Consider the following 13,356-nt stretch of genomic DNA (forward strand, 5'->3'; position numbering starts at 1 on the left):
AGAAAAGATTTACTGTCACTATATTGTGCACCTGAAACTAACATAAGATTGTATGTTAACTATACTGGAATTAAAGTTAAAAAAATTTTTTTTAATTAAAGGATTAAAGGATTTACTGATACGTTAACCTTCAATCTTAAATTCTAGCACTAATATATATAAGCAGTAATAAGGTATTGCAAATCATTTCCCAGTAGAAACTTTGGCAAAGACAAATTTTTAACCGACACTGTAGAGTTTAATATAAATTACTCTTTCCTGCATTTATCAGATAAAAAAATGTCTGTATATAGTATACTAAGTAAAATTTAAGATAAATTCTGATCGGAATTTAGATTAAGATTAAGAATGGTGTACCTTTCAATATATTTCTTGTATTGATGGGATCAAGATGAAAACTTTGGAGATATTATGTGTAGATAAGTTAAGCTATATATAAACCTACTTAAAGACTAAGCAAATTTCATCATGCCTTTGAATCTCCCTAAAGAAGGAAGGTTTTCATATCTAAAACTGTTCTTTTTATTGCCATCAAGTTATACATCTCCAAAGCCCTCATATATATTGTTGAAGTGATAACCTTTCTATGAAATTTACAAAGTTATTTTTTGAATGCATCAATACTATGTTCTTGACTCATTTATCTTTGCATGAGTGTCATTTAATAACAAAATAAGCAGTAATATACTCAAAACTAAAAATGATGAAATTGGCACTTTCCAAAACACTGTGAAAGTAAATTTTATTATGCCTACTTAAGTAAATATTTTTCAGCATTTGCGCACATATTTCTAAAGAATATACACAGTAAAGCATGCTTTAAAATCTCTATATGTTTCTTGTTATATGATTTTATAAAATATTTAGGATTGCTTGATTTGTTTCTTTTCCCTTGTTCATTATGCTTTGGACGGTTCTACTTTGTTATAATGGGATGTTTATAAGCAAAACATTACTGCATCATAGGGCATCATTCTTTTTTTCTGAGTATTTTATTTTATTTTATTTTATGAGAGAGCATGAGCAGGGGAGAGAGGCAGAGGGAGAGAGAGAGAGAGAGAGAGAGAGAGAGAGAGAGAGAGAGAGAGAGAGAGAGGAGAGAGAGAATCTTAAGCAGGTTCCATGTTTAGCACAGAACGTTATATGGGGCTTGATCCCATGACCATGTGATCATGACCTGAGCTGAAATTAAAAATTCGCTGCTCAATCACCTGAACCATTCAGGTGCCCCAGGGCATCATTCTTTGTATGGACTTTAACCTAGTGGTCAGCATAGTAGATAAACTCATGGGATCTCAGTTTAATAAGTATCTTTACAGTCAACTGCAATATTGGTCTTGGACCTGATGCACTGAATATTTTAATTCTAAAGCACATTTGGGAACTTTGCAAGTATCAAGAGACATTTCCATAACCCCATCAAATACTTCTGTTTTAAACAGGAAATCTTATTACAGCAGATAAAGAGAATGGTTTAGTCAAATAAAATGAGTACACCTTAGCCTAGATTTCAGAGAGGTAGAGATGAAGACTTACCATTTAGGTTTTCATGCTGGGCCATGATGTTTGGAAGGAGAGGTTATGTGCATTGACATTTTATTGAGCTCCATTCTCTTTCATTTCTCTACTTCTCCTAAATTTCTGCTTTTGATAACATTTACTTGTATGACTCATGAAATGTTGGGAAGATGTAAAGAAAAAGCTTTTTATTATTTGCTTTTGGAATTTTTAGACAAAGGGAGAACAAGGTCTTCGTCTTGTTGCCATTTGTTGACTCATAAAGTTTTGCTTATGTGCAGGTTTATGTGCATGAGCCTTTTATAATCTTATATAATATTTCAAAAATTAGAAGGATAGCCATGCATCTGATGCTGGAAAATTATTCGATCCTGTACAATTTTCCTGGTGATTGCCTACACAGCAGCCACTAACTATGTAAAGATTTAGCAAACAAACAATCCAGAAATGTATGACTAAGAAGAAAGCTGTCTGATTATTATAATAGAACTATGTGATTTTTAATGAATGAACTGTTGGGAAGTATTCTTTTGGTATAATTTAAAAATGCCTGTTGGAATTTTATTTCCCCAAATTATAGAAAAATAAATCTCTTCACATTGGTACCACATCCTCAAAGGTTGTATCTATAAGTTTAATTGAAAATGATGCCAACGAATGTATTTTGCCTACACTACTTCAAAATGAAAATAAGTTTTGGTTCTAATGATCGAAGATACTGATGTGGAATATTTTTTAAATTGACCAAATTGTCAAGTTTCTCACAAAAGGGGACAAAAATTCTGTGGATACTTAATTTGATACCTTCAGTACCAAAGCAAGTAAATTTTAATGCTCTGAAGATAATTGAAAAATTATAATTTTGATTGCATTATTATTTACTAAATTGCCCCAAATTTGATAAATTAAAACCCAATCATAAAAGATAAGGTGGAACCGAGTTACTAGCTATTATGTGACTTTTTAAGATGTATTTGTGAAAGCAGTGTAGAGCTTAATCTGAAACATTCTTCTTTACTTAAGATTTTCCATGATATTTAAATGAAAACTAATGGCATTGGATTTTTACTGCTAATTGGCACCTCCAGCAGCGTTAATATCAGTCTGAATGGGTTTAGGAGGCATAATGAGAGGGAGGCAACTGTGTTCCTTTATGCTTATAAGATGCAAAATATTTTCAAAATCAGGAAAAATGAAGATTGCTAACATGAGCTGAAGATGAGAGACTGAAGGTGGAGAGTCCTCTCTGGAGAAACATGTCTCCTTTTTAAAAAATCACATTCCCCAAACAGAGTCTTAGAATATATCTTCTTCTTTTATCTTATGTCTTATAAACCTGCCATGCATAAAACTGTAGCCAGTGGTAGACAGCTCAATATGTTAAATAATTTAACTCTCCCACCACTCCAGAAAGCCGAGAACCAGAGAGATGTGAAGTGGAGGGAACCATATGTTTGTATGCATATTTATAGTTTCTAAAATATTTCCATGTGGGTTTATGTAAATTGAAATACAAAAACAAACAAACCCAAAGAGTTAAAATGCTTTGTTTTCTTCCTCAGGTATCTATACATTTGGGCTATTTGCCACAGATATCTTTGTAAATGCTGGGCAAGTGGTTACCGGGAATCTGGCTCCGCATTTTCTTGCCCTGTGTAAGCCCAACTATACAGCACTTGGCTGTCAGCAGTACACACAGTTCATCAGCGGGGAAGAGGCCTGCACAGGCAACCCAGATCTCATCATGAGAGCAAGGAAAACGTTTCCATCCAAAGAAGCGGCTCTCAGTGTCTATGCAGCTATGTATCTGACAGTAAGTGAGGATTATTAACCAGTCTTCATCTGTCCTTCTGTGAATTCTCCCAGTGTAGAAATTATTTCTCTCTGCCATAATGGAAGTCACATTAACAGCTTTCTGCAGGCCATTTAATTTATTTTTAATAATAGCTATTTGTACTGTGGATAAAATTAAGTCCGTTGACTCCCATAAGATTATGTGTTATAGTTGGTTGTATTAAAAAAATATAGCCATTAGCATTGCAATTTGAGAATATGTTTGTCTTTATGTTAAATAGGGTTTAATGGAAGCAAATTTGTCCCGTAGCAGTCCCCATAATCTTGCAATAGCCCATTTAAGAAAACTGCCCGGGCCTCTCAGCTGCCTACTCAAGCTCTAATATTCTCTGGGGGAGGTGGGGACAGGGGGCACTCTTTTTTAAAAAGGATTTTTGTTTGTTTCGTTATTGGTAATTATGTCATCATAATATCTCAACCAGTGTTTTATTTTTAAAAAATTTTTTAAATGTTTTTAATTTTTTTTTGAGAGAGAGAAAGACAGCATGAGCAGGGGAGGGTCAGAGATAGATGGAGTCACAGGATCGGAAGACAAGCTCCAGGCTCTGAGCTGTCCACACAGAGCCCGACGCAGGGCTCGAACCCACAAGCTGTGAGATCATAACCTGAGCCGAAGCCAGATGCTCAACCGACTGAGCCACCCAGGCACCCCTCTCAACCAGTGTTTTAATATTTTCTCGCAGAGCTAGCCAAATGTTCTTATACGTTATGTTTTTTTCCTTTATTCTTGAGTCTTTGCCCTCATTTTAGTGGTGAGAGCCAGATCCCCGGTGCAGCTATCCGGGACCTCTAGTCGGAAGTAAGTGGTCATGGTCGAGCGCATTACTGAGACGCAGGAGTAGAAACAAGGGGAGCCTTGACAAGTAGCTCTTGGCCCTGCATTCTTGCCTTCAGCCTTTCCCTCCATCACCAGGGTCTGCCTTGCAGCTAGGGAGCTGGACTCCAGAAAGTGTGCTCCGTAGGCTTTTCCATGGCTACAGTAAGAAGTTCAGAGAATTTAAATGACTTTGGGGGTTCTCCTTTCCAATGGTGCCCATAGCTACTTTCTTCTTATTTTAGCTCGTTGACGAGAGATCTCAAACCAGATTTGAAACCAAATTTGAACATTGCTAGTGACTTGAAAAAACTCAGGGTTATTTTTACCTTCAAAGAGGTATTTGATTATGGAAACATTTCTGATATTCTTAATGTGATCATGTCTGCTTCTCTCCTAAAACAGAGAGCAAAGCAGTAAAATACCCCCATGACTTGAGATTGGAAATAAAATTACTAAATAAGCAACAATTTAGGAGGGGAAATTAGCATTGAACATAACATTCACAGTGGCAGGGTAATTATGGAGGCCATGAGTATATTTTAACATTTCTAAAGTTTTCAAGCCAAGCTAATTCTATCCCTCACAGCCTGGACTTTAAAAAAAAAGTCCCATCAGAAAGGGTTTTACAGAGTTAAAGATCAAATCCAGTCCTGTCCATTTTCTCTTCCACTGTCTTCTGACTTGTATAGTTTGTTAGTTACAACTCCCTTTTTCCCCTCTCCGTGTGCTCCCAACTCCATTCCTTTAATTTCCCCTGATTTCTTTATCCCATCGGCTTTCCTTTCTGCTTCCCATTCTCAGGTACTTCTAGAGTTGATATAAAATCTGCTAATCCATGCATACTCTTTCCTATTCGCTAACCTGCTTGACAGTATGTTCCACTGCTCTTAGAATATGAAGCATTCAGCCTTAAAATGCAGATTTTAAAACTTGAGTGAATCAGAAGTCAGAAAATACTTTTATTTGTCATCACATCTAAATCCGATACTGATATTTGTATCTGAGTATGAATTGCAAATGTACCTGCATATACATATGTGATCAAACCAATGACTTGAGACAAATTCTGGAATACTCTTTGAATCCAAATCTTGTTACATGATTATTTTAGCACTTAATAGATGATAGATTTTGCTGTATAACCAGGGTTTACCAATGGTGAGAACGTACTAGTTTTGTAAATACTTGATCTTTTCGTTCTGCCAAAATTGTGTATTCAAAGGCGTTGCTGTAGGACAAGGCATTATCTTTTAAAGTACTGGCAAAATCTTAATATCTTACCTTGGCTCTAGTCAGCTGGCATGTGTTTTAGCAACTTTGTAGATACATATAATAGATACATAATTATCTATATATTATATAATAATTATTACTATAGCAAATATTCATTGAGAATTTACTATGTGGTCAAGCACCAAGTGCTTCACTTTTACTAATTTATTTAATATATATAACTCATTATTGTGATATGTTAAAATCTATTCTTTATTGATTGTAATTACTAGTCATGTATTAATTGATTATTCGTACTAATTTTTTAAATCCTCATAAAAACTCCTTGAAGTACGTGGTATTATTATGCCCATTTTATAGATGAGAAACTCGGAAAGTAAAGTAACTCATCCAGATCCAGAGAGCCACATATTTTCCTGGCTACAATGATTGCAAATATTCCAGAGAAAGAATCTTTGAATCATGTTAGCCCTAGCCTGTGCATGCTCCCTTGAATTTCCTCCTGCTGCCACATCATCTCAACATCCATAAAGGTTATGGCTGAGGGTTCCTGTGGTAGATACGTTTAGAGAAAAAGAAAAAAAACATTTAATAACACTGCAACCCTCGGAAGCCTTGTAACATTGAAGCATGGTTCAGACTGAAAGTCAGGATTCCTACTTGTAATTACATTGAAGGGTACCTCTGTATTTTTAACAATAGATTCTGTTCTCTGCTAACTGCTTTTCTGTCTTCCCTACACCCTTTGTGCGTGTGTGAGTGTGGGTGGCTGCTATGGCAACTCTGAATATAACTCCTGCTGCAAACGTAGGCATTACAGTCAGGTTTTGCTGTTATATTTGATCCCATATACATATATATTTCTTCCCAGTTTCACTGGAAACACCTTGGGAAAACTTTATAATAGAAGTGTCGGGGTATTTTGAGCTAATACAGTCTCGTGGAATGCTTGCCAGAATTTTGATGAGTAGGTATCTAGGAGAAAACAGCCATGTAATCGGTATTTTCTGTGGAAACAGCTTAGATATATGTTTGTTTAATGTTGTGTCGGTGTGATAAACATATGGACCTATGTAATAAAAACAAATAAGCCCTATTATGAAGTATATAAATAAGAACTGAGAAATGTTTTTATGATGTTTCTTTTTGTGGGTTAGTAAATAAAATTAAGGAACTTGAAGTTTCCCTTAGCATTTGACTTTAATTAAGGCTTTGGGGATAAATTGATAACAGAGTTGTTCTCTTTTGCTTTCCTGAGAACTTTCAGGGGAAAAAATCCCTCTGCCTATTTTTGTGAATATTGTTGGTTTCCCAGGAAAGCATTCTGAAGGTTATTTAACCCTCAACCATTAAATTTATAATTCAGTGTTAAGTCACATTAGAATAATATTTAAATTTAGCTTTGTGTTAGTCATTTCATATAAAGCAAGCAGTTTTTCTAATGAAAGTAAAATGAACTTCAAAGTTGAGAATGAGAAATAGTGTTTCATGACTTTCCAGTTAACCTCATAAACCACAGGAAGACATTAAATGATCTCTTTAGGTGACTTCCAGTTATGACCTTAGATTAGTTTTCTGAATATCAGAAAGAAAGAGAGAAAGAGAAAAAGGGGGGAAGGGAGGAAGGGAGGAAGGGAGGGAAAAGAAAAGAAGGAAAGAAGGAAAAAAGGAAAGGAAAGGGAGAAGAAAGAAAGAGAGAGGAAGGAAGGGTCAGCTATACTGTTGGCCTGTTATCATTATTTTTGGCTGCGAGCAAATCACCCTACACCTCAAAACAAGAACTTTGCTATCCTCCGGATTCTGTGGGGTGACCTGTGGTTTTACTGGCCGTTGAACCTTGCTTCTCACATGTGTTGTGCTGAGCTAGGGGTTGAGACAGCTCACTCGCTGGGCCTCGCTCATTCTCGAAAGACTTTCCCTGAGAGCATCTGAGAGCAGCCTTCCAAGTGAGCAGAGACCTGAGCTACAGGGCATCTTGAAGCTTAGGCTCCAAAATCTCTGGGCTCTGTCGGTTTAAGCAAATCCACAAGCAGTCCAGATTGATGGGAGCAGAGAAACAAACTCCACCTATAAATAGGGGGTGCAATAGAATCAGATGGTAAAGAAGTTGATATACTAAGAAAGGAGGAATTTCGATATTAAACAGTTCACTGCAGTCTTTTCCCAGGATGTTAGCGGAAAGCTCGAAAATATCATTACCCCTCTCCTTGTTGGTGTCCAGAGTTCGGCATCTACCTGCTCTTGCTTTTTACACAGCCCTCTTTTATAATCATCTCAAAAGGTCCCGTGTGCACACAGGCTGCCAAGACAAGGGTTAAATAAATACAACCCACTGGTATCTGTTTGCCCCTCTTTTAGTACTATTTTACCTAAGCTATGTAGGGGCATAAACAGGTCCTCTTTCGGGGGTACAGGAATTTGGGGGTGCATGGCAGCTTGCCTGCAGCATTTGATTTCATGAGACCGGTCAGGGATGGTGTTTGGGGAGGAAACATGGAAGTGAGGAGAAAGAAAAGCTCTGGGCTACCTTCGTCTCCTTGACTGATGAGAACTGGCTGCTGTCAGAAAGCCATTCCTCTAAATCTTCCCTGCTCAGAAGTAATTTAACACTGAAATGTGTAAGATCCCTGTGCTCTAGATTTCAAATGAGCAAATTTGTGTCTACTAGATAATATATCAAAGGTATTTATTGAGCACTTGCTCCTAGTGTGACTGCTCTACTATTACTGTGACTCCCGTTGCTGTGACCACTATTACGAGTCGATTGGAATTTTTTTTACTGTCAGCCTTCAGCTAAGTGTCATAGGGGGTGGGGAGGTGACTAAAGACATCTGCGAAGTACCCATTTAGTTCCAGTGTTTCATTACCATGGACCCCTTTTATAATTTCCCTTCTCCCACACTCCTCCATGAACCTTCTATTTCTAAATCTTCTATCTAATATGATGCTTTCCCATCTCAACTTAGGTCCAGATATTATTTTAAAAAATTTTTAATGTTTTTTATTTTTGAGAGAGAAAGAGAGAGACAGTGTGAGCAGAGGAGGGACAGAGAGAGAGGGGGAGATGCAGAATCCAAAGCAGGCTCCAGGCTCTGAGCTATCAGCACAGAGCTGGATGCAGGGCTCGAACTCACCAACCGTGAGATCATGACCTAAGCCAAAGTCAGATGCCTAACTAACTGAGCCACCCATGGGTGCTTAGCAGTAGATATTAAATAGTGGCTCATAATAAAAAATAATGCTGTTTTGAAATGGGACACATACAGTTATTAAAATTGCATACATACAGCTATTAAATAATAAGCAGTAAATGATTAAGGACGCATCTATTAAATAATAAGCAGTAAATGATTAAGGACATATCGATGCTCTGCACGTTTACCTTAGTTTTGTCTGGCTTCTGTAAGTGCCACTAGAGCTGGGTATTCTGTGATTGGCCCATGGCTTTATAATGGTGTCTGGTTCCCCAGTCACGTCCCAGAAATTCCTGTGCTTCCACAATGTATCAGAACCACTAAGCAGTATGAGATCACCAGTGCTGCCAACTGACTTAATACAGTTCCGGCCAGAAGTACTGACATTTTAGTAAGTGCGTGTGGGCTTCTTGTGGGTAAACATGCTATTCTATTAAGCTCTTGGAAATACTGAAAAGTATGTCATAGAATTCCATTAATATGTTTGGGGTTCCGTAGGTATTCACCAACTCCAGGCTCAGGATTTCTAGCAGTGCTTGCACATCCTATTTAGGAAAAAAGGTCTTCCTCGGATAAGACAATGTAAGGCATAGGCAGGCCTGCATGAGGACTTGTAGGCTCTAGCACCTGTGTTTTCAGGACCTCTTCTGCCATTGAAAGTATGTATATATCTTACAACCTCACTGCTATAAAAACAAATTAATCAATAATGTATACTAAATATTTTTCCACCTAAATGTTCCCTTTTCCTTCTCATTTTAAAGGAAATTAAAAGTCTTATTGGTCCCCAGAAGTATCTGGGCTCTAAGTACCATGACTACTGGATACGTTTGCTCTAGAGGTAGTGCATAATAATGTTCTAGATGGAGTATGATTGTTAGTGTATCTGGTGATGACAGTGAGAGCCATTCAGTATCCAGGAGGGAGACGATCACCGTGGACAAGCACCATGGGGAATAATTCAGCAGGAAGTGGTACTTGGCCTGGGTCTTGAAGATAAGTATTGTTTGAATAGCTTAAGAAGAAGCATTCCAGACAAGGGGACGATGAGAGGGAAGACAGCAGGCAAGAACCAGCAGATAAAATTAGGAACTAGTGAAGGGAAACCTCAGATGGGGAGTACCTATGGGATTTAAGGATTAGCAAGACTAAATAAATGAGAAAGTCACTGTAAACCAACCCGAAGCTTCACATTTGGGTTAATAAGCAAGACAGGGTTGAAAACTGACATTACATCAATGCTTCAGAATGATTTCATTTAATTCAGTTCCATCAATGTATGTGGAATACCTGTAATGCAATAAGCCTGAACATACTGATATCAACTTGTTCTGAAGTTTAACATGGTCTGATAGGAGCGCCTGGGTAGCTTGGTTGGTTAAGCGTCTGACTTCAGCTCAGGTCATTATCTCACAGTTCATGGGTTCGAGCCCCGCATCAAGCTCTGTGGTGTCGGCTAGCTCAGAACCTGGAGCCTGTCTTCAGATTCTGTGTCTCCTTCTCTCTCTCTCTCTGTCCCTTCCCAGCTCATGCTGTCTCTCTCTCTCAAAAATAAATAATAAAAAAATTTTTTTTTTAATTTAAATGGTCTGAAAGAACATAAAGAGGGAATTTAAAAAGAAAGAAACTAAAAGTAAAGTTTCTACAGGCTCTCCATGGTCTGCGTGGATATAAAGGACCCAGCTCTGTGGTAACCTCCCCTACCAATGACCCTGGCTTGTGGAGGAGAGGCACCCCTCAATTTCTGCACCCTGCTACTGCCCCTCACTAGCACATTCCTCATGCCTCAATGGTAGATCCATGAGGCCTTCCCATGGTACATCATCCTCTGGTGGGTCCTTGAGGCTCATGTTGTATGTTCATTCCAGCAATGCCACTTCTCAGAGCCTTTTCATTCCTTCTTCACCTTTTACCAAAGCAATTCAGGCGTGTCAGCTTCATTGAGAGAAAGTAATGACTTTCTCCAGGCTTTAGGAGCCTGCCCAGCAGGGTGTTTTTACTGTTCCCCAAGGGTCTTACAAGAGTATTAAATCCCAAATCCCCAGGGAGAGTGTCCTCATGTCAACAAATTCTCTTCTTATCCTGTTTCTGTTTCAGCCTCAAAATCCAGCCACATAGTCACCCTTGGCTCCAGCTGGTGTGCGCTGGCTAATTCTTGCAGAGCAGATCTTGACAGGACCCCTATTTCATTGGGGGAAAGGGGCTTCTCACTTTCTCGCTCAAATGTCCCTGGTATGGGAGGGGCTGGGAGGAGGGCTAGTCCTGAATGGATAGGGGTGGGAGCCATGTCTGAAGGCTCCAAGGGTTTAGGGGAATCTGATGAAACAAAATCTTCATGTATATCCACTCAGATGTCCCCGCCCCTATGTCACAGTCTTAGAATTTTCTAAGTAGGGTCTTGACCTTGGCATAATGGACCTTCCTTAGCTGAGCATTCAGTGATATCTGAAGGTTCCTCGACTCTTAACTAGTTAGTGATAAGTTTGGACTTGAGCATTTTTTATTCTGACACTCCAGAAATAAGGGCTTTTTTTTTAGTAAGTTCCCAAAGAGGAACTCTGGCCATCATACTCAGTTTTCGTTTGTTAACTATCCTCAGCCTTTCGTTTTCCTTCTGTAGGGTACCAGCACAACTTACTAACAGTCAGCCAATTTCCTTATCTCTCCAGGCATGGTTTCTATGGACTTCTCAGCTTTCCATGTCGTTGACCTGGTTCAGTCATTTCTAGGGTGGCCAACCATCAGACTTCATAATTCCAGTGCTAAAATCAGGAAAGTTTAGTGTAAGCCAGGTTAGGTAGATTACCCTGTCCCCACCAAATCATTCTCCCAAATCGCTATTGGTGGGTTTTAGTGATTCGATTGTTACCTAGTGCCGCCATATATTGCAAAGAATGGGGTCCTCATTTCCAACAAAGATATGCTCCCAAATCCCATCTTCCCAGCTGCTTTCTTAGATCATTCCAATAGGATCCTCTAAGAAGCAGAAGGCTGAGATAGAATTAGGAGGAGTGTTAGAAATAAAATTAGGAAGCTGCGACTTATTGGAGGCTCGGAGGGAGGTAATACTTGTAAAAGATAGAAGGCAGAAGTGAGATAGGATAGGGAGAGTCTCAGACTGTGGCGCACATCTGGCAATGTCTCAACGGATCTTGACCAGAGGTTGTTCACTGGAAGAGCCGCATGTTGGGTGTGAATGGCCAAACCGTAGTACCCCTGCTGTGCTCAATCACTGGGCGGGGGCTGGCCGGAATAGTTGTGGCCTCTGCTCGACCACTGTGGACTGTGTGTGAGAGTGTGAGGTGGACACTCTCAGCTCACTGCTCGCCCTACAGCAGAATGGCTGGCTCTTTCCTGAAGGGAGAGGAAAGCAGCTTACCTCTGTGGCCACACTGCTTTCATCTGGTTCTCAGAGAGGATCTAATAAGCTGATGCACAGCAAGGGGTTATTCCTCTGATGTATTATCTCCTGTGATTTTCTCTGTGCCAAAAATATTTTGAGTGCTTTAACATACAGGGAAAAAATTATGGCACTGTAATTTCAGTCAACAACTCTCCACCTCCTAAATTGCAGATAAAGTTTAAATCAAGATTTCTTGGCACCTTTTCCAATGTCGTACAAAAGAAGTTACCTTCTCCTGTGAACACAGTCTGCTTTGAGCCATTTGTTTATTTATGCCATTAAAAGAAAACCTTGGAGTGGGAACAAGTATTTCAAATAGCAAGGAGAAATCTCTCTATAATAATATAGAAATTTCGAATATCAAAATAATGACTATTAGTACTAAGTGCTTACTGTGCTAAGCACTTTACATATGTTTATTGCTTTCTCTCCTTTGTCAAATATATTAATCGAGCATCTTTCTGCATATAAGGATGTGTGCTATTAGTGTATGTGCAATGTAGGGAAATATGATTATTTTAGACCTGCTAAAATTTCCACTATCAAAGAACAAAACCAACAACCAAACAGAAACCTTCCATTAATCTGAGCCATCATTCCATCTCTGAAAGAAACCTCTAGAAAGAGTAGTTTATATTTCTTCACCTTATCAGGCAGTTACAATGAGAGTTTTGTTCCCCCGCCACCTCTCCACCCCCCGCCATATACACTCTGACAGTACTACTCCTTAGAGTTCATCCATAGCAATCTTATCAAAATCCTCTTCAGATCCTTGTCTTGCCAACTGTCTCAACAACATTGAGACTCTCGCTCACCCATCCTATCCCAACTTTTCTCTTTGTAAGACTCTGAGAACATTATGTCCCCATTTGCTTCTTCCTTCATTAAGTGCTTTATTGCAGTGTCAGAAAACCATCCACCCGTATTTACCAAGTCTCTGTTCTTGACCTTTTCTTCCCTCTGTTATCCTTCCCAGGGGTGATCTCATTCACTAATCCCGCCATGTCTTCAGGTGAACCCCAGACTCCTTCACCAGTCTTAACCTCTCTCCTGAACTCCAGACTGTTGGTAACTCAAACAGATCTATGTGGTGTTGCATCAGCTCTTTCCATTCAACGTTTCAGAAACCAAAATCATAATCATGATCTTGCCATTGCTCCAGATGAACTACTGCTTTTGTCTCTTCTGATTTGATTATTGGCATTCCTACCTTCCCAGTTACCCAAGCCTGAAATCTCTGAGTCACCCTCAACCTCTCCCACTTCTACACCCCCACATTCAGATGCCTGATTAATTCTGTTGGTCCCACATTTGAAATATCTCTCAAATCCAGACTC

General features: G+C 38.9%; 1 protein-coding gene across 2 annotated transcripts in view; it reads left to right on the plus strand.

Annotated features, from left to right (window-relative positions):
- The window catches only part of PLPPR5 (phospholipid phosphatase related 5), a 117,232-nt gene that overhangs the window by 41,234 nt on the left and 62,642 nt on the right, over positions 1 to 13,356 (plus strand). For both annotated transcript variants that reach the window (XM_029947914.1, XM_029947915.1), the window contains exon 3: positions 3,081 to 3,331. In XM_029947914.1, coding sequence (XP_029803774.1) covers positions 3,081 to 3,331 — 251 coding nt within the window. The remainder of the gene's footprint in view (positions 1 to 3,080; positions 3,332 to 13,356) is intronic.

This window comes from Suricata suricatta, chromosome 8, assembly GCF_006229205.1.
Source record: "Suricata suricatta isolate VVHF042 chromosome 8, meerkat_22Aug2017_6uvM2_HiC, whole genome shotgun sequence".
Classification (NCBI taxonomy): domain Eukaryota; kingdom Metazoa; phylum Chordata; class Mammalia; order Carnivora; family Herpestidae; genus Suricata; species Suricata suricatta.